Source organism: Equus przewalskii, chromosome 11 (assembly GCF_037783145.1).
Source record: "Equus przewalskii isolate Varuska chromosome 11, EquPr2, whole genome shotgun sequence".
Taxonomy (NCBI): domain Eukaryota; kingdom Metazoa; phylum Chordata; class Mammalia; order Perissodactyla; family Equidae; genus Equus; species Equus przewalskii.
In genome coordinates, this window is record NC_091841.1 from 10,524,058 (window position 1) to 10,546,104 (window position 22,047).

The 22,047-nt window shown below is 48.8% G+C and overlaps 1 protein-coding gene across 1 annotated transcript in view; it reads left to right on the plus strand.

Annotated features, from left to right (window-relative positions):
• The first annotated feature begins 15,104 nt into the window (after positions 1–15,104).
• The window catches only part of CRY2 (cryptochrome circadian regulator 2), a 31,458-nt gene continuing 24,515 nt past the window's right edge, over positions 15,105–22,047 (plus strand). Inside the window, exon 1 of the mRNA XM_070564890.1 lies at positions 15,105–15,368. Within this exon, the coding sequence (XP_070420991.1) occupies positions 15,124–15,368 (245 nt within the window). The 5' untranslated portion in view covers positions 15,105–15,123. The remainder of the gene's footprint in view (positions 15,369–22,047) is intronic.

The window sequence follows — 22,047 nt, forward strand, 5'->3', positions numbered from 1 at the left end:
GCGCCCGGTAGAAAATGTTTTCTCCTGGTGCACAGGCCCGCCACCCGCTCCCGGCCAGTGAGGGCTCTCCCTGCGCTGTTTGCTTTTATTGACCTAAGGATCTTGGCCTCCATTTCTCCCCTTTTTCTTCTCTCTCTTTCGGTGCTTTTATCAGCTCAGATGCCAGAAAACCCAGCTCAAAGGGCGTAAATCAAGAGTGGTCAACTTTTTCTGTAAAAGGCGGGGGGGTAACTTTTCAGGCCATAATTTCTGCGGCAATTCTGCCTTTGTAGCTCAAAGCAGACATGGAACATATTTAAACAAATGAGTGGGGCTGTATGCTAATAAAATTATACGTACAAAACAGGAGGTGAAGAAGGAAGCTTGAAAACATTATGCTAAATGAGAGAAGCCAGGTACAAGAGACCACGTAATGGATGATTCCATTGATATGAAATGTTCAGAACATGTGAATCGTGAGAGACAGAAAATATGTTAGTGGCTGCCTTGGGGTGAGGAATGAGGCGGACTGCTATTGGGTGTGGGCGTTTCTTTTTGGAGTCAGGAAAATGTTTTAAAATTAGATTGTGGTGGTAGTCACACAACTCTGTGAGTATAACAAAAAGCATTGAATTGCAAACTTAAGTGAGTGCATTTAGGGTATGTAAATTATATCTCAATAAAGCTGTTTAAAGAGAAGGGTACATCAATGTTCATAGCAGCATTATTCATAATACTCAAAAGGTGGAGGAGCCCAAGTGTCCGTGGATAGATGAATGGATAAACACAATGTGGTATAAACATACAAGGAATGTCATTCAGCCATAAAGCGGAGCAAGATTGTGATATACGCTACAACACGGATAAACCTGAAGACACGTGCTAAGTGACAGAAGCCAGGCACAAAAGGATAAATATTGTATGATTCCACTTATACGAGTTTCCTAGAATAGGCAGATTTATAGACAGAAAATAGAACACCAGTAACTGGGGGTTGGAAGGAGGAAGCAGTGGGGCATTACTAATGGCTACAGAGTTTCCGTTTTCGATGACAAAAAACATTCTGGAGGGGGCCTGCCTGGTGGTGCAGTGGTTAAGTTCACACTCTCTGCTTCGATGGCCAGGGGTTCACAGGTTTGGATCCCGGGCACACACATAGCACCACTCATCAAGCCACGCTGTGGCGGCATCCCACGTAAAATAGAGGAAGATGGGCACAGATGTTAGCTCAGCGACAATCTTCCTTAAGCAAAAAGAGGAAGATTGGCAATGGATGTTAGCTGAGGGCCAATCCGCCTCACAAAAAAAGAAGAGAAAAAGTTCTGGAAATGGATAGTGGCGGTGGTCGCAACAGTGTAAATGGACTTAATGGCTCTGAATTGTACGCTTAAAAATGGATAAAATGGTAAATTTTATGTTATGTATATTTTGCCGTAATAAAAAAAGAAAGGAAAATGAAACAGGAAAAAAACCCACTGGAATGGCTGGTGCACAGAAAGCAAGGAAGAGCTGATGAGAGGAAGGCCGAAGAGGCGGGCCGGGACACCTCAAACAGGGCCTCATCGATGGAGAGAAACGGGCGGATTCCAGAAAGATCCAGATCGGGGGGCAGGGCCAGGATGCTGCACAGCTCCTCAAAGGCTGGGACGGTGGAAGAGGACAACAGTCCTCAGCAACCCAGAGGCACCCCGTGGGAGCCCCCAGCGCCCGCACACAGTGAGCGCTCAATAAATGCTCGTTGAATGAAAAGAGCGAATGAGCATGTGTTGTATATTTCAAAGATGCTAAGAGAGTAGATCTTACAAGTTCCCATCGCAAGAAGAAAACTTTTGTAACTATGTGTGGGGATGGATATTAACTAGACTTCTTGTGGTGATCCTTTCAAAATGTGTACAAATATCCAGTCACGTGTAGTACGCCTGAAACTAACATCACGTTATTTGTCAAGTATATCTCAGTTTAAAAAAGAAAGAATGAAGGAGCGCATCAAACTCCATTGTGGAATGCTGGGATTTTTACTTTCTGATTTGCGGACTTTCTACATTGCCTAGAATGAACTTTTACTACTTTTACAATTGGAAAAAAACATGCCAGTAAGCAAAGAAACAAAAGCCCGGGTGTGGCTGTCGGTGCTGCCACCTGCAGGGTTTCCCAGCCCACGTCTGTTCAGAGCCCGCCCCTTCTCTGCTCTTCTGGGATCTCCCACCTTAACCCTGAGCACAAATCATCTTCTGCCTGCCCTTCCTCCTGCCACTGCCTCAGGCCCCCAGTTTGGGCCAGAGTTTTTCGATCTTCTCCATAACTGCTCCCTCTGTGTCTCAGGCCTTTACCTCGTGGCTTAGTGCTCTCAACTGGGGGCATTTGCCTGGCACCGACTGGTGGGTTCCTGTAGCATCTAGTCGGGCAGGGGCCAGGAATGCTGCTAAACATCCTGCAATGTTCAGGACAGCCGCCCACAACAAACTATTATCCAGTCCGGACCACCGAGGTTGAGAAACCACGTCCCTGAGGCAACAAATACAACATCAATAGTCTTAACGCCATTCTCTGAGAGCCATCCACATGCGGGGCACTGTGCAAGGTGCGTTCACGATCTAGCAAACACAATCCTTGCAACAGACCTAAGAGGGAGGTAAGATTACTGTGTCTGTTTCATAGATAAGGAAACTATAGCCCAGAGAATTTAAGTAACTTGCCCCAGCCCACACAGCAGGGGTCAGAGCTGGGATTTGCATCCAGTTTTGTCTGACTCCAAACTCCGTAAAAGGTCCTGAGGGCCCCAGACCCACCCCAGAGAGACTTCCCTGCCAGAGAATAGTCAGACCAGGCTGGGGCTGGGCTGCAAGCTCTCTGGCACTTACAGAAGCCGTGTCATTCTAATGATCACTCATGTGCGTGAAGACTGGAGTCCTGCTCTCATGAATGGACCACCGCCTGGAACCCCAGCTGCGGGGGGACCCTGGGCAGCCCCTGAGGGCTGGACTCCTGTGGTGTTCTGCCTCTAACCTAGCTTCTCCTCTTCCCTTGCCCTCATGCCTGGCAGGCCTTTTTGAAAACCACGTTGACCCCGGGAGGGCCAGTCTGAGCACCAGACTGCTTTCCAGAGTGTGGTCCACACAGGACCACCAGCATCTTAGTTGCCACATGCGTCTTCAAAAGGCAGGTTCCCAGGCCTCGCCCCAGACCTCCTGAGTCACACTCTGCAGGAACCTGTGCGTTTTGAACACCCAAGAACACTTAGGTTTGAGAACCGCCCCCAGAGAGGCTAGCATCGTGTTCCCCACCCCGCCCAATTGCCAGCGGGTACAGGAAGGGCCATATCACCCCTCTCCTCTCTCCCTAAAAAAAAGGCCAGGCTGCCAGGCTTCTGGAAGTAAAGTGGTCGGTAACAGAGGAAGCTGAAGTCTCATCCCTGGATATGAAGTCACTCACCACGGAGGGGAGCACGTTAACTTTCAATGAGGGCTAAGCAAGGTCATGGTCTTTGGCATTTTCTTTTTTTTTTTCCTTAGTTTGGTTTTTTTTTTGTTCTTTTTTTTTTTTTGAGGAAGATTAGCCCTGAGCTAACTGCTGCCAATCCTCCTCTTTTTGCTGAGGAAGACTAGCCCTGAGCTAACATCCGTGCCCATCGTCCTCTACTTTATATGTGGGATGCCTACCACAGCATGGCATGCCACGCTGTGCCATGTCCGCACCCGGGATCCAAACTGGCGAACCCCGGGCAACCGAGAAGCAGAAAATGCACACTTAACCACTGCGCCACGTGGCTGGCCCCAACTGGCCTTTTTTATAATTTAAATTTAAATTAGTTTTATCCTCTTTTTTTTCAATTGAGATATAATTGACATATAAGTCCATGGCATTCTCTAAAATCTCTGTTGATGAAGTGGGAAAACCTGAGATTTTGGACTCAGATAGACGTGCGTTGGAATCCTGCTTCCCGCTTCCTGTCAGGTCACTGAGCCCCTCTGAGCCTCAGTTTCCTCATCTGTAAATGGAGATACGTGCCAAAAGAAGGATGGCAATAGTAGTCCCAACTTCACAGGGTCACGTCAGGGGTTAAGCAAACAGTAGTTGGCACACAGCGAGACTCAACAAATGTCGCTCTTATTAACATTCCTCTGTGATCTTATGACCTCAGCCTGCACAAAACTCTATTATTGTACTTCTCATGAAGCATGCAACAAGAAAAAAATGTGAATATGCTTTTTTCCTTCACTTTATTATATGTTTCTGCAAGGACGAGAATCATGTCTAAGTCAACCGCCCAGACCCAGCCAGGCCCAGCCGTCGCTCAGTCACGTTTGCCCCGTGAGGGATCAATACCCGCGTAAGCAAGTGCAGTGTTGACAGAGCATCATAATGTCTGCTCAGCACACAAACCTCCATGTCCAAGACCCCTTCTCTCGTGGAGGTGTGCCCTGCCTCCACCCTGGAACCCGGCTCCTGCCCTTGTCCCTGCTGACTGGACCAGGGTCCGAAGCCAATTGTGGTTCCCAAATCAGGATTCGAAAGACACTGCTCAGTCCCCTTAGAAGCAGCCAGAAGTTATGGGATAGCCACATGTGGCCTTATACACCAAGCAGGCGGAGAAAACTGGTCTGCGGAGAAAGAAAATGGAGAGAAATGCAAAGAGAAGCAAACGAGACCGTGTGACCCCAAAGAAAGAGGGGAAAAGAGAGAGGATGGTTGTCCTGTGTCCAGTGGCTTTCTGATTCGTGCTTTCAGTTCCGGTGAAGCAGGATCCGTGCTATGCCCTTGGGTCCCATGAGATGCTACTGTGTCTTCCCAATGCATGTTTCCTTTGCTTAAGCTGGCTGCAAGGTTTTGGTTACTTGACACCAGAAGGACCTTGACCAAGGTCATAGTCACACACAGTTTCCCGGCTTGCCTCGTGGGCATGCCTGAGAGGTCGAGGGCACACAGAAGGGGGGCTATTTGCAGCTCCTTGCACCCCACTCGCTGTGGAAAGCATATTCTACCCCACACCTGGCAAGCCTTCACTGGATGCTTCCTTCCTGGAAGGGAGCCAACCTCCAAAGTCCTTAGGAAGGAAGGTTCTATTTATAGCATTTTCTCCTTCCAAAATAAAAAATGTATTTACCAGAAAGGAGGGGAGAATGAAAAGAGTGCTAATATTTCAGAGAAGACTATGTTTCTACATTAGTGGCCAGAAGCCCACCCCGGGGGTGGCAGTGGTGGGCACTGCACTCCTCCAACAGAGACTTGTAATTGAGGGCAGGTCGCGACAACTCCCTTCACAAGCTGTCGCCTCGAATATAGCATCTCTCCCAGTGCCCTGGATTAGCAGAGAAAGGCGCAGCAATGAGGCCCTTTCCTGGTGGCTGGGAGGCATATGTCATGTGTTCTCTTTGTCCCTCTCCCCAGCCAGCACCCTGGCACACACAGACCTGCACACACACCACCACACAGCCCTCCCTCCTTGAGCTTGAAGAGTAGTTGCCGTTTTCTTGAGCAAGGACCTATGAAATTTCAATTTTGAAATTAAACAAGTTTACGTGCCCTCGTTCTCTTGGTTGGAGCCCTTCCTCCTGGTTTTTCTTTCTTGCCTGTGATGAGGATCCAGGCTGCCCCAGGGAGAGAAGCCCAAGGCATCCTGCCCTACACAGCCATCTATATTATCCTCCGGGAAGCATAGGATGTCCTGACCTGATTCGACCAGATTCTCATCCAAAGTTATCGGACCACCCGAGAACCAGACCCCACCTGCACTGATACCATTTTAATGACTTTTTTACATGATCTTTCCTTTGTCTTGTAAAGAAATAACTCACATACCTATGCCTTATAAATTTAGTCCTACCCTCAACCCATGCTTGCAGCTCTCACTACCCATGGGTCCTGTCTCAAGGCTGCAGCTCTTCACTGCCCATGGGTCCTGTCCCCATGCTATTCCATGCTATTCTCTGAACAAAGGCTACTACCAGACCTTGAGAGTCCAAGAAATCTTTCTTTCGACTCCTCGGCTCGCCGAGCCCGCATCACCTTTGCTCTTTATTGCAGCAGAGTCTGCCATCTTGGCTGGGACTCTGCCGATCAGAGGAGAACTGAGTGTGGCTTTCCTGTGCGTGGAAGTGACGGAGCTCTCAGTCCCAGGGGCTCTGAGCACAGCTGCCCATCAAACCCCCCACCAGCCACTAGGCCCATGGTCTGATGGCCACACCTCGTCTGGAGAGGAACATCCTGTATGCTCTTAGTTGGCTGTTGCAAAGATAAGAAAAGTACTCACTTGACCATTTCTTGGGCCCTTTGCCCAAGGTTGCCAGAGTCTCAGGGGTTGCCCAGCGGTGGCAAGGCCCAACCCCACCCAATGTTGCCTCCTCCCTTGGTGTTTGACAAGTGGGACAAGCCCCATTAGGACTTAACCAAAAGATGGCGCTGGTTACTTCCTGCCTTGGGTGAAAACTTGGGTGTGTCCGTTAAGACCTCAGGTCCTCCAGGTCAAGCTTCTTCAACTGCTTTGACCAGCAGAACAATCTGGAAAGGCTGATACGGCAACTCTCAGAGAGCCACCATTCTTTAGAGGAGCTGGGTGGCCAGGGGATGTCTCAAATCCACAGAATCTTAGGCTGGCAGGGGGCCCCCTTAAGAGCAAACTCTCTGGGGACAACACAGAGAGGACAGGACAGATGGGTGGCATTCTGGGTTCGCCACACCAGACTCAATCGGGGCCACGCCTTTATTTTCCTAAATTTCTAAATTGAAGTGTAACATACGTACAAACAAGGAGATGAATCACGAAAGTGTGCAGATCAGTGCATTACCACAAAATGAACACATCTGTGTAAGCATTGTCCAGGTCAAGAAATAGAACATTACCGGCACCCCAGAAATTCCCCTAGGCACCCCTCCTTGTCAATGGCCCCTGCTATCCTGACATCTGATGACATCATGGGTTAGTTTGGGTTTTTTTTTTTTAAATTTATGCACTTAAGATCTTTTTAATACAAACACCAATAGATTCATCTATTTAAAACATTGTACATGATATTCCAATGCACATATTCAAGTAGATAAAGGACCCTGTAACATCAATGAAAAACTAATACAATATATGCAAATTTGATATAAACAATGCTTTTTGACTTTGGAACTTTTTAGTGGAATACCTGTCTTTTAAAAGAACTATTCTGGGCTGGCTCAGTGGCATAGTGGTTAAGTTCGTTCACTCCACTTTGGCACCCTGGGGTTTGTAGGCTCAGATCCTTGGTGCAGACCTACACACCACTCATCAAGCCATGCTGTGGCAGCATCCCACATACAAAATAGAGGAAGACCAGCAGATGTTAGCTCAGGGCCAATCTTCTTGAACAGAACAAATACCAAAAAAGGACCTATTCCACTGCTGAGGCTTATTTTCCTTTTTATTTATAATGCTTCATAATTTTGTTTTATTTTGTTTTTTGTCTTTTGGTTTTTTTTGAGGAAGATTAGCCCTGAGCTAACTACTGCCAATCCTCCTCTTTTTGCTGAGGAAGATTGGCCCTGAGCTAACATCCATGCCCATCTTCCTCTACTTTATATGTGGGACGCCTACCACAGCATGGCTTGCCAAGCAGTGCCATGTCCGCACCTGGGATCTGAACCCGCGAACCCCGGGCCACTGAGAAGCGGAACATGCACACTTAACTGCTGCGCCACCGGGCCGGCCCCTATAACTTTTTTTAACAATAGCTTTATTGAGATGTAATTCATATGCCATACAATTCACCCATTAAAATTTACAGCTCAGTGGTTTGTAGTATATATACAGTTGTGCAACCATCATCACTAGCAATTTAGAACATTGTCATCACCCAGGCAAAAAACCCCACATTCATTACCTGTTACTAATTATTCATTAGTTACTCCCTTTGCCCTCCAGCCCTCCCAGCCCTGGAAAACCATTTTCTGTGTCTAGAGATTTGCCTCTTCCGGACATTTCCCACAAATGGAACCCTACAATATGCGGTATCTCGTCACCTAGTATAAGGTTTTCAAAGTTCATCAACGTTGGAGCCTCATCAACACTCCTTTCGTTTTTATTGCGAAATGGCCTCCCTTGTGTGGAAATGCCACATTTTATTTATCCATTCATCAAATGACGGACGTATGGGTTGTTTCTACTTGTGGGGGCTCAGAATCGGCCACCCCAAAATGTGTCTCTTTGCCTTGGTTATTTTTAAGAACGAATACCTCTGAAAGAAAATTTGACCTTCCCTCTAACTGCCTAAAAGAATTTAAGAGATTGGGGCCGGCCTCGGGGCACGGCGGTTAAGTGCACACGTTCCACCTCAGTGGCCCAGGGTTCACTGGTTCGGATCCCTGGTGAGGACATGGCACCACTTGGCAAGCCATGCTGTAGCAAGCATCCCACGTATAAAGTAGAGGAAGATGGGCACGAATATTAGCTCAGGGCTAATCTTCCTCAGCAAAAAGAGGAGGATTGGCAGCGGATGTTAGCTCAGGGCTAATCTTCTTCCCAAAAAGAAAAAAAAGAATGTAAGAGAGAAGGCCTGTACCAGGAAGGAGCTAATACCATAAGATAACTGTAGTGTGATATCAAACACCTGTTTAACAAACATTTGCATTTCCATCTCCCTGTAAATTGCTTTTCTTCTCTTTGAAATTCCAAACCACTACCCCCAACATCCTCCTTTGTCTTATCTGAAGATGGTATTTAAGGCGGTGGTTTTGGCCATGCTGGTGAGTTACTCAGTTTTCCTAGGTTTCTCCCATGTATACATGTTGTTAAACTTAGCTTGATTTTCTCTGTTATTCTGTCTCATGTCAATTTAATTCTTAGACCAGACAAAAGGACCTAGAAGGTAGAGGGATTGTCTTTCTTCCCTACATACTTTTTGGGCCATTAATGCCATACGTTAGTTTTGCCTGGTTGTGAACTCTATGTAGTGGACGTATACATCTATGAATGTTTTCTTTTGGGTCTGGCTTCTTTTGTTCAATATTAAATTTGTGAGATTCATCCAAGTAGTTGAATGTGGCTATAGTTTGTTCATTTTTCTTGTTGTATAGTATTCCTTTGTTTGAATACACTGCAATTTACTTATCCATTCTACTGCTTATGGGCGTTTGCATTGTTTCTGGCCTAGGTTTCTTAAGAATAACACTAATGAATATTTCTGTACATGTCTTTAGGTGTCCACGTGCACAGATTTCTGTTAGGGATGTGGTAGGAATGAAATGCTGTGTCAGAGGGTATATCACTCATGATCTGTAGGGTGTGTAGTTTTTCAAATTTAATATACTATAATGCCAGTTTTCTAGAATGGTTGTTATCAATTTACATTCCCAACAGCTGGTATGCTTGTTTTATTTCCTCACTTCTTCCCCAGCACTTCGTTTTATCAGTGCCTTTAACTTTATCCATTCTGGTGCGTCTGTCGTGGTATCTCATTGTGGTCTTTATTTGTATTTCCCCAATGATCTAACAAAGGTGAGCACCTTTTCCTGTATTCCTTGGCCATTTGCATATCCTTTGTTGGGGAGGGGTGGAAAGTGCCTTTTCAAGTCTCTGGCCTAGTTTCTTTTTTTAAAAAAGATTTTATTTTTTCTTTTCTCCTCAAAGCCCCCTGGTACATAGTTGTGTATTTTTTGTTTTAGTTGTGGGTCCTTCTAGTTGTGGCATGTGGGATGCCGCCTTAGCGTGGCTTGATGAGCGGTGCCATGTCCGTGTCCAGGATTTGAACTGGTGAAACCCTGGGCCACCAAAGCAGAGCACAAGAACTTAACCACTTGGCCACCGGGCCAGCCCCCAGCCTAGTGTCATGTTGGGTTGTCTATCTTCTTTTTTTTTTTTCTTCATAAGGGTTCTTTAAATATTCTGGATCTGAGCTTTTTAAGAATTATAAGTGTTACGACTATCTTCTCTCATTCTGTGGTTTGCCTTTTCACTCTCTAAATAATGTTTTTTGAGAAACAGAAGTTCATAATTATAATGTAGTTCAACTTGTCAATCTTTTCCTTTATGTTTAGCACTTTCTATGCCTTATTTAAGAATTGTTTGTCTGCCCTTGAGGTCTTCAGGATATTCTCCTATATAATCTTCTCAAAGCTTTACTGTTTTTTGCTGTTGTTACTGCCTTCAAGTCGATCCCGACTCCTAGTGATCCTGTGTACAGCAGAGCAGAACCCTGCCCGGTCCTTTTGCGCGTTCCTCTCACCTTCCCATGCCATAGCAGACAAGGCTCCCTGCTATTCACAGGATTTCCATGGCCGATTGTTTTGGAAGTGGGTGGCCAGGTCCTTCTTCCTGGTCTGTCTTAGTCTGGAAGCTCCACTGAAACCTGTCCACTGTGGGTGAACTTGCTGGTATTTGAAATACCCGTGGCAGAGTTTTCAGCATCACAGCCACACGCAGCCACCACAGTACGACAACTGACAGAGGGTGTGGTTCCCTGACTGGAAAGTGAATCCGACCGGAGAGGTGAGAGCGCTGAGTCTTAACCGCCAGACCACCCTTACTGTTTTACCTTTGACATTGAGCATAAAATCCACCTGAAATTGATTTGTGTGTATGTTCTGAGACAGTGGTCAAGTTTCATTTTTTTTGCGTCGGGATATCTGATTGACCCATTTCCATGATAGGAAAAACCACCTTTAACCCACTTCTTCACAAAGACGTCTTTATCATGAATAAATATCAGATCCATGAGGGTCTGTTTCTCGATGCCCCATTCTGAGACTTTTGTCTATCTTGCTCCAATTCCATGCTGCACCTGTATTACCATCGTCATCATCATCATCATCTCTATTTTACAAATGAGGAAACTGAGGCACAGAGAGACTCAGTAACTTACCCAAGTCATTTGCTAGTTAACGACAGAGTGGGAATTGGAACCTAAGGAGTGTGGCTTCTGGGTCTATGCCCTCAACCAGTTTTACGGTTTCTCAAGCTGAACAGTTCAAAGGACAAATATGCAAGCGGGCTTTGCACGAAGTCTTGCAAATAGGAGAGCCGGAGCCGCACACCGCGTAGGTCCCATACCTAAAAGCAGAAGGCTGGGGCCCTGGCGCTCCCGGCTCAGCCCCAAACGGAGCCGGCTTCTTTCCCAGTCCCGCCACGAGAGGGCGCGGCAACTTAGACTCGCGGGGCCGTCCCGCCCGCCCGCCCTGGTTGCCTGGCAACCAGTCATCAACTATTTACCCAAAGCGCAGTTCAAGGGGGACGTGGAGAGCTGCCTCCTCCCGCCCCCACGCGGGACGGTGACAAAAAGACAAACCAGGACTGACCTCAGTCTTCCTAAATATCTTCAGCGAAGAAAGATACCTGCCACCACCTGGCTAATTTGTCTCCTTCCTAAACCACTGGGTACAAGCCCCTCCTTAAACCTCTCGCTGTTTTCTGTTTTCTGCTAGATTCTGTTGTTCTACCGGAAGTGGAAACGGGGAACAACTGTCGGCATCCTCACGGCCGCCACTCTTCAGAGACGCTTGTACGTAATGAGGTCTAGAGCCATGAGGTCAAATCTCAGTTCCCATTTCTCTCAAAGATGTAATAGTACACGATTACATGTCACCTCTTAGCAATTTACAGGTTTCTTTGGTCTCTCTCCGATATCCCTACGTCCCTTTTAAAATGTAAAGTCCCAAAGTGGACTTTGCACTCCAGTGTTCTATCCAGTGCCAGATTCACTTCGTGATTCTGGAATGTTCCCTGTTAATATACCCAAGCAATATGCAATCATTCGATAAAACAAATCTGACAAAGGATTATAAAGTCATTAAAATAACAAACACAAAGACAGTGACATAGAAGAAAGAATATGCTTAATATTTTGTTAAAAAAACCAGTCCAACCCTGTGCCTCTGCTTTGATTAAAGCTGTAAAAAGATGCTATGGACAAAGTCAGGAGAGCAACATGAAGGTAAAAAATAATGGATTTGTGGGGCTGGCCCAGTGGCGCAGTGGATAAGTTCACACGTTCTGCTTTGGCGGCCTGGGGTTCACCAGTTCAGATCCCGGATGCGGACATGGCCTCGCTTGGCAAGCCATGCTGTGGTAGGCATCCCACATACAAAGTAGAGGAAGATGGGCACGGATGTTAGCTCAGGGCCAATCTTCCTCAAAAAAAAATAAATAAATAATGGATTTGTTTGGTTTGGAGGATTGATGGTGATTACTTCTCTTTGTTTTTAATTATTGGTATAATTTTGAAGATTTTTTAAAACTGATTAAAATCTTCTATTCACTTAGCAACTTATGGAGCATTTATTATGTGTAAGACCGAGGGCGAGATGTTGCAAGGAAGACAAAGCAGACACAGATCCTGCTATTTAGAATAATAGTAGCTGATGCTTATTAAATGCTTACTATATCCTAGCTACTATTATCATCCCTCTTGCGTAGGTTAAGAAAGTGGGGAACAGAGACGTCAACTAACTTACCCAGGGTCACACAGAGTAAAAGCAGAACTAGAATTTGAACACAGCCACTCCAAATGTGCAAGAACCTTGGGCTTAACCACTATACCACACTGCCTGTCGTGATAGCGTAAGACAGAAAGAGATAAATAACATTCAATTATTCAGCAAATATTTATTGAGCATCTACTACATGTCAGGTACCAAACTAGATGCTAGGAATACACTGATGAGCTAGATAACATTGGGAGCACACTGATGAGCACAATTCCTGCCTTCCAGGAGCTCCCAGTCCATAAAGAAAGCATCACAGGAGTTCAGAGGAAAAAAGGAGACTACCCATCTTTGAGGCTACAGAGGAGAACCGTTGCTTACATTCTCTGCTCCATCCCTAGTGGAGCATCCACCTTGTGGAGAGAAGATGCGATAAGAGAGGGAGGAACACAAAGTCCCAAAAGAAAAGTAATGGGAGGTGGCATCTATTCATTCAGCAAGCATTTGGAGAGGAGATTCAAAAAGGAGGACAGGATCAGGACTGGTGTCGATGCAAATAATAATTACCGATCCATCAGTAAGAAAGATATTTATTTAATGAGCTAATGTGAGGACTGGCCCTGAAGGTCTCGCTTCCCCAGGGAAGAAAGCCCTCTGGGGAAGCGTGGTTTATAGTGTGGTTATATACCGTTTCAGAACAAAGAACACACATCAAGCATGTCAGGAATACAGTTTTTTTGCCAAAGTCACAAGGAGATGTTTTGCCAGTTTAGCACATACACAGCAGGTCAACTTGACCTTGGTTCTCTGGGAAAAAGAGCTTATCTTCAAAGAAGTGCTGGTACTGGCATCAGGAAAGGGAGACATTCATCCCCATCTTTAAAGAGTGCCTTCTTTGCTTTGGGACAATGTTTGAAGCAGATGTACGATACCTGTTTGGTGGCCACAAGTCAGGCTGCTCCGGGAAAAACAAGTTTCAGGTTCAATCACATTTAACCCAGAATGCCTTCCCCATATACCTCAATACGTAAAAACTTACTATTCTTATTATTTTCATCGCTGGGATAGACTCAAGTGGTTCCTTCTAACCTAAGACTCTAGTTCCCGTCCAACTTTTACTCGAATATCCTCCAGCACCAAGTGCACGCACTGAGCTAGATCCTGAAAATACAACTATAAATAAGCCATGGCCCCTGCCCTCCAGGAGTTTATAGTCTAACGGCAGACAGACAAGTAAGAAATTCTAGTACCATGTACAAACGACAGTGACAAGAAGCACAGAACGAGATGAGGCAGTATGCAGGCTGGGACCAGACAGCCGGAAAGTGACATCTATACTGAGCAGTGACACAGGACAAACTGGAGTTACAAAGGGGGTGAGGTAGGGAGTGTGATCCAGGCTTGAGGGAGCAGTTTGTGCAAAGCTCTGGAAATGGGAGAACCTAGGATTGCGATGACGCTCTGATTTATAGCGTGGTGCCAACTAATGCCACTAAAGTGCTAAATTCCTTCATTTCTCATTCCCAAGTTCAGGAAGGGTTGCGAGCATGGGCCCAGCCTAGGGCCAAACTGAAACAGACTCTTCCCTTGATAACTGCAGAGCCCCACCCCACTAGGCCATCCTAACCTGCCGTCAACACCTTGTTATGGGTGTTCATACGGTTCTCTTGCCATTCAGTCAACCGGTCAATCAGCAAGACCTGTGCTAGGCTCTAGAATAAGGAGAATAAGAGGGCTCCACCTGCTTCCCCGGGGAAGGAGTGGGGACAGTGTCCTCCACATCTCTGAGTCCTGCACCAAATCCACTACAGTGCTTTGTGCACAAGAGCACCACTGGGTCTACTAAACATGGAACTAAAAGGAAATAAGTTCATCTCGTGGCATACTTACTATCTCAACCCACGTCCTCCACAGTCCCAGTCCCTACTCCCAACCCCTCTACGGCTGCTCATCAGGGCCCTTCTCCCCCGAGACTCTGCCGCTTGAAAATGTCAAGTTGCGCAGCTCAAAGAGAAGTATAGCTTTGTGGATAAAAGCAGAAGATTCGGAATCAGAATAATCTGAGTGGAATCCTCTTATCAGCTTATTAGCTTATTGAGCAAGTCACTCAACCTGCGGCAGCCTCAGAGTTTTCTTCCTCTGTAAAATGAGAGTAAACAGCTCTTTCACTGGGGTTTTTGAAGGAACCCAACTGGGCTGAGTTGAGAACGGTAAATGAGACAGTCTGTGTAAGGAGATTATCACTTTGCTTGGCATATAAAATGCACTCAATAAATGGTAGCTGTAGTAGAATGTTGTAGATGATGTCATAGGCTGAGGCAGAGGAGGAGGAGAATGGAGATGTGCAAAGGCCGGTTGTCAGTCCTGTAAGTCACTGGCTGGAGTCACAGCAAGCGCCACCAGCTCAGGCAGTCGCTTCCAGCGGCAGGCCTTGAACAGGACGCGTGTAAGAGATCCGGTGTCCCCCGAGACTCGGTCCACGCCCAGCCCTCCTCGGGGACGGCCAGCCTGCGTCACCCGCCCCGCCCGCGGGCTCCTCCTGGTCGCCCGACACATGGTGGGAACGTGAGGGGGCGGGGTCGGACTCGGCGCCCCTAGGCCAATCGCCAGGCGGGAGGCGCCCAGCCAATGGCAGAAGCGCTCCGGGGGCCTGGGGGCGGGGCCAGCGGGAGGAGCGGCGGCGTCATAGGTCACTGGGCGGGCTGGGGGCGGGGCCCGCGGCGCAGACGGGGGCGGAGCCGCGGCGGCCCAGCAGTCCGGGCGGTGATGGCGGCGGCGGCGGCGGTGACGGCGGCAGCGGCGGCCCCTGCGGCGGCGGCGGCGGCGGCGGCGGCGGCGGCGGCGGCGGGCGCGGAGGGCGCCTCTTCGGTGCACTGGTTCCGGAAGGGGCTGCGGCTGCACGACAACCCGGCGCTGCTAGCGGCCGTGCGCGGGGCGCGCTGCGTGCGCTGCGTTTACATCCTCGACCCCTGGTTCGCGGCCTCCTCCTCGGTCGGGATCAACCGGTGGAGGTGAGCGCTCCGGGGCGGGGGCGCGGGCCCGGGGAGGCAGGCGGGCCTCGGGGCGCCCGGCGGACAGCCCGGTTCCCCGGACCCAGAGGGGGCGCTCTGCCCCCCGTCCCTACGGCCGGAAGACCCGGGCCTGGGGTGGCCGAGCAGGGAGACCCAGCAGGGTCCCCAGAGGGGAGAAGCCGGACGCGGAAGCAGTTAGTCATCGTGCCAATGGCCTGGGGACCCGGGGCCCGGCTTCTGACCACGCGCTTCCGCCCCGTTCTGTCCCCTCTGGGCCTCACAACATTCCGGGGACAAAGATCATGATCCCCACTGTACAGATGACTCTTGAGCCCTGGAGACACCGCGTTGAGCTGTCCCAGGGCCTGCGGCCAGTGGGTGGCAGACCAGGGACTCCTGGTCCAGGGTTAGGGGTGCGCTCAGGGCGCGGAGGAAAGGCGATTTGGCGGGGTGAGGGCAGGGACGGGTTTCTGAATCCATGGCACAGCGGATGCTTGCAGTCTTCGAGGAAACAGCCCATTGCTGGCTCCTGAAGGTCATGTCTAAGCCTCTGGTTTGTTTGAATCCATCTCTTCACCCATCCCGACTTCCCCTCCACCGGGACTGTCCTGCCTCTGGAGGTGTCCAGAGACTGTGGCTTAGCTTTGCTAAGAAGGCAAGTGCCATCTTCCGTGTATTCCAGATAAAGACCCCAAGGCCGTGTTCGGCTCCAGGCACCTTGTGTCCTGAGCTCCAGAGCAGGACTGACCCATTTTGGAGAATTCCCTCAGCAGCAGTGAGCTTGCTAGGAAAAAAAAAAAGGAACCAAAGTGTCACTTCCTTCCTCCCCTGCTCATGAGAGTGACTTTAAAGGACAGTTGAGCCATCATAGATTAGACTTTTGTCAACTGATGTGCAAAGGTCTGGGAGCAGGAAAGCTGTGATATCAAGGTCCCCTCGTTGATGACTCCTGGGAGGTGGGGTCGACAGGATCGTGGGAAAGGATTCACAGATACGGAGTTGATGTATTTTCTCTGTACTCAGTGTTTAAAACCAAGGCGTTCTGAGACGTCGTGTACCCATCTCTCGTTAAAACACCCCACAGTCGTCTTTCGGTTTGTTTGCATTGTTCTCCGGGTTGTTTGCTGGGGCCTTGCTGCGTGGGTCTGGGTTATTCCCAGGATACAGCGGCTGTCCGCACACCGATCTTGCCTCTCCGAGGTGTGTGCCCTGCTGGGAGAGCGAGTGCTCCAGCAGTGGGTCTGTGAAATGCCCCCTCCTGCCCCATTTATGTAGAGGGAACAACTAAAGATAGCCCTGTGGAGAGCCTGCCCACACAGCGGGTGGCTTGAGTGCTCTGTCTCTGCTCTAGTTTCTATAGATAGGAGGTTGGGTTTGACAAACATCCTTAAATGACCATCCCTAGCAGAAACATTAAACCGAGCCTCAGACTTTGCCCCTCTCTTTATGTCAGCGGGCCAATCAGAGAAGAGTAAATAGATCAGACTATCGGCTTATTAGATTGTCACCAAGGAGTTTCTTCTCTTAGTGGGTTTTGGGGAACATCTCATGGGACTGCCCACTCCTTTGTGGTAGCAGAGATTAAAAATCAACAACAAAAACTCTATTGCTGATTAAACTCCGATTTGCTAGGGAGAGGTGTTTATGGATTTTTATGGGTCACGCTTTTGTGACTGTGCTTTCGAGCGAGGGAAGGAGAAAAGGAATGTGGCGGCTTAGATGCCTGAGTCAAATCCTGAGGTCAGAGGCTGGTAGGAATGCAGATTTTAATTGAGCACTTATTTAATGAGTGCTTAATATCTGCCAGATGTTGCTGGAGGGGCCGCTTGGCAGGGTCCAGAACTCCCAGAGCCTGCATTTTAGTGGAGGAAGACAAGTAAACAACCATAATTTAGCACAAGGGCCAGGAAATAAATAAAATAGGGGGAAGGGCTAGAGCAGCGGTTCTCACTCTTGCTGCCTAGGAGTCACTTAAGGATCTTTAAAAGATGTCTGGGTCCCCACCTCCCCCAGTTCTGATTTAATGGTTCTGGGTTAAGGCCTGGGCATGAGGGTTTTGAAAAGCTCTCGGGTCCAGCAGAGCCTGAGGAGCGCAGGAGCAGACAACCGCAGACCTGAGCGCGACAGCTTGGAAAATGTGTTGCTGTGCATTGGCGGGAAGTCTAATGAGTTTTGGCATTCAGAAGAAAGAAGCGAAATAACACAAAACAGATCGAATACAATAACCGCTCGGGGCCTGGAAATAGACACGCTCCTACCACCCCCACCATCCTCCTTGCTGCTTTGATTGGACCGAGGGCAGAGCGGCAGACTGTTGTACGCGCTCGGCTGGGGGCAGTGATGGAGCCAGCCGCACCGCTGTGTAACTGTACTATGTGTAATCTTCCGGTGGCTGTTTCTGGATCTGGAGGTGATCTGGGACAACTGTGCTGCTGCATAATGTCCTAGCTTCTGCCGCTGAGAAGCCTCCCCAGGAAGGGTGGGCCCGGGCCATCTGCAGGAGGTGGGAGGAATCAAAATCTGTCATCTCTGTTAGCCTCCTGCGCTTCCTACACTGACTCCCGCACAGCATTTTTTGGCAGATGAATCAGATTAAAATAACCATGAATGGCACTTTCTAAGAGTAAAAGAGGACAGAGAAAGGCAACTAAGAAAGATGGATATTTATTAGCACAGGAGAGGGGCTGGCATTCTCCTTGCCTGGGCGGTGGTGGGAAGTCAGTGGGCTGGGTGTAGCTGTAGGAACCTCAGGATTTTTTTGTCAAGCGCTTGTCGGCTCCGCCCTTCGTCATTTTCCCCAGCCCCACCTTCTCAAATTTGGTGCATCCAGAAAGAGGTACTTCAGTGAGAAGCAAAAAAATTTTAAAAGAGGGGATATGAGCGACTTCTAGATTTAAGAATGGGTACTCGAAATAGACCCTTGTGGTTTGTTGTTACCTTTCTTTCTCTGCGCAACGTAGGTGGGGATTGGCGACAATTCCCCTCACCTTTTTTTTACATCATTTTCTCCCTGGCTGCATGCTGCACCTGCATTCAGGAGCTTCCAGGACAGAGGGAGTTGGTAGAAATAAAATATCAGCCTGAATGGCTCAGAATTAATGAATGAGGTGAACCGGGAACCCCCAGGATGCCTGGAGAGAAGTGTGTCTCTTCCCAATGCAGGGAGCTAAACACTTTTGGACTCTGGATGTGGGTGGTTCTTCTCTAGAACTTGGTCAGCAAGAAGGGGATTGAGAACAATCGAGAATTTCTCTGAGCTGTTCACGCTGGTCCCCTCGCGAATCGCTTTACTATTAGGCTGCAAAGGAAGTGTTTCCATTTGCCCCAAAGGGACGAAACCTTCATTTTCATCTTTCTCTTTGAAATCAGGAAAGAACAAATATATTTTTATCTGAGTGATGCTTCGAGGACAATCCTCGTATGGGTTGTGGGTTTGGGTTACCCTTTTTCATGGGCCTTTAACTCTCTTAATTACTTAGGAGAAATTAAGTTCTATTAATGTCCTACGTAGCCAGTCTGGGCTGGCCTATGATATCATCATTATAGTTAGATGACCTTGGCTCGAAGCAGAGAAACTTGGTCAAGGGCAGTCTGGACCCAAAGAAAGAGTTCACTATCCTCTTCCCTCCCCCTGTTAACAACAAATGAACAAAATATTCCTGAAGACAGGGCCTGCCGTCTCTAGAGAAGAGCTCCCTGAAAATCTGCTTGTCTTCTTAAGCAGAGGCTCTTATTCTAAAGGGCTAGCCCCGTGGAGTCCCCGAACTACAGAGTCCTTTCTGTATTTTTGGAAACCCCAATTTGGTTTTCTCCAGTGCTGTCTGCCTCTGGCTCCAGAGCACTTACGTAATGTAATTCACTTGCTCATGTCGTCTCATCCAAGGGGGGAGCTTTAAGTGCTCCCCCAGGACCGTGTGCTCTGGATTTCGGCCATGTGAGCACAGCTCGGAGCTGCCCAGGGGGACCGCGGGCCCCAAACGCTGCCGCCTCTGGTGCTTTTAGAGTCCCCCTCATTGGAGTAAAGAGAAGCTGGCCACGTGGAGAGGAGGCCTGTGAGGGAGCAGCAGGCCCAGGGTGCTGTCTGTGACAGAGTGCACACACCTGCCCAGGTGAGCGTTTGCCCAGGAGCAGCTCTATGCCCGTTCCTCTGGTGTTATGCAAAGCTGTCACCTGGGCTGGAGCCTGGGACTCTGCATTCCAGCGAGCTTCTGGGTGACTCAGCTGTTGAGCCTCAGAGGAGCAGGGATCTGGTGGCAGAGGTGTTGGCCTTTGGTTTGGGCTGTGGTCTCCCTGATGGCCGAGTCCCCAGCAGTATAGCCTCAGGGAGTCCTGATGGAGAGGCAGGGGGGCCTGGTGGTTAAGGATGCAGTCGCTGAGGGGGCCAGCCCTGTGGCTGAGTGTTAAGTTCGTGCACTCCACTTCAGCGGCCTGGGGTTCACCACTTCAGATCCTGGGCGCAGACCCTTACACCGCCCATCAAGCCGTGCTGTGGCAGCGTCCCACATAGAAGAACTAGATGACTTGCAACTAAGATATACAACTATGTACTGGGGCTTTAGGGAGGGAAAAAAAAAAAGATTGGCAAGAGGTGTTAGCTCAGGGCCAATCTTCCTCACCAAAAAAAAAAAAAAAAAAAAAGCAGCAGTCACTGAGCCACGCTGCCTGGGGTTGAATTCTGGCCACTTATTAGGTGTATGATGTTGGGCAAATCACTTAATCCCTCTGTGCCTCAGTTTTCTCATCTGTAAAATGGGAATAATAACAGTATTTACTTCCTAGGGCTGTTTGAGAATTAAATGAAGTAATGTATGTAAAACGAGTAGAACAGGGCCTGGTTCCTTGCAAGTATTCATTAAATGATAGTTGTTGCTATTCTTGTCCTTATTTGGTTGCTGAGGTCCAAGTTGGGCCTTCCACTCGCTTCCTCAACTGTAGACATCTGTTGTCAGAGAAATAAAGGGCTCTCATGGAGTTAGCTGTCCTCCAGGAATGCTGCAAGAAATCTCTCCTGTTAGTACGTGAGGTCTAGAAGTCAGGTTCTGTGGAAGGCAGCTGGAACCTAGCTTTCGTGTGCGTGTATATATGGGGGTATGTATAGCTTCAAATTGAAGTCCTGCGCAGCCTGGAGGCCTGTGAAAAAGGAGGCCCCCCAAATGCGTGGCACAGACATTCCTGCGAGCCGCAGAGCGGGCCCTCTGTCCTGGGCTTGTGGATTTAGGTCGCCAGTTATCTCTAGGCACTCTCTAGCTGGCAGGGTCCAGGTTTCAGGTGGCATGAGGCTATTTATTCAGGCGGCATGGGCGTCTCTTCTTTTCCTCTGGAGAGGAGTGGTGAGGCCTGGGAGGAGGCCAGCGCAAGTGCGTCACTCACGTCTCAGCTTTCCTTTAACGAGGTGTTGGTTTTTCAAAAACAGAAATGCACAGAGGCAGAGCCTTTGGCTTGAGCAAAGCGGCGCTCAGCCTGTCAGAGCAGAGCCTGTCGCCACAGCCTCTTGGAGGGGTCCTGTGTGCTCTGAGCTCTCACACTGCTTGGGCTCCAGGCTGGAATGTGGCTGCGGCCGCCGCGTGGGAGTGGCCTGTTGTGCACGTCAGAGCAGCGGCGGGGGCTGGTTCCAGTTGGCAGCCTGGGAACAGCTGTGAGCCTCCAGTGGTCAGGGAAGTGATGGGCTGCAGAGGAGGCACAGGGGTTCACTGTGCTCCAGATAAAATCTGGCGATTCCCGTTGTGGACAGAGACGGGTGGGAGACGCCAAAGCGTGGGTAGCAGAACGGATCTGAAGGAGGCTGGCCTATCTGGGCTTAGTTCCTGAGGAAGGAGATCAGAATGTCACTGGATTGCCAGTAGTGAGGGCTGTGTTTGTCAGAGAGGGATTCCAGACACATGAGGTCCTGCAGAATCTCAGCCCCAGAGCAGTGTGTGACGTGCCACTAAACGGCTTTAGAAATGGGGCACAGAGCAAAGAACATGGTTTCAGAGTCTGACCGACCTCGATTCCTATCCCAGCTTTGTCGCTTCCTGGCTATGATCTTAGACATATTAATTATCCTCTCTGTGTCTCATTTTCCTCATCTATCAAATGAGGGTAATATTTCCTTCCACTGTGTTGAGAGAATTCAAAAGAAGACGCACTTAAGAAGCAGATAACATTGGTGCCTCTGGGGAGGGGAGTTCATTCCTGGGGACCCACAGGAAGGAGACTTCTTACCGTGGACACTTTTGTAACTTGAATTTTGAACCACATGAGTAGTTATCTGTTTAAAATGTTAATTTCACTTAATTTAAAAGTAAAACACATGTCGTAAAACGTATGGATGGAATTTCTCGGAAAGGCCATTATGCCTAACTGAGCAGTTAGTCAATTTTTGTGCTCATATAAAAACCAAAACAACACACGAAACACACTCAGCACGTGCTGGTTTCCTTTCCCTTTCCCATGCTGATCCAGCTCTCAGGTGAGGCCTCTTGGGTGTCTGGAGTCCCCCCACCCCCAAAAGCATGTGAGGATATCCTCTAGGAAAGAACCTTCTAAGGGCCTTCTTTCTCTTGGGATGAGAACCTGGTGGCCCGAGGCCTGGAGTATGAGCCACCTGCCAAAGGAAACTCCGGGAACTGGGGACCCAGGCCACGCTGTGGCCGTGGACACACATGCAGTGCAGAGCGTGAGTGCGGAGGGGACCAGC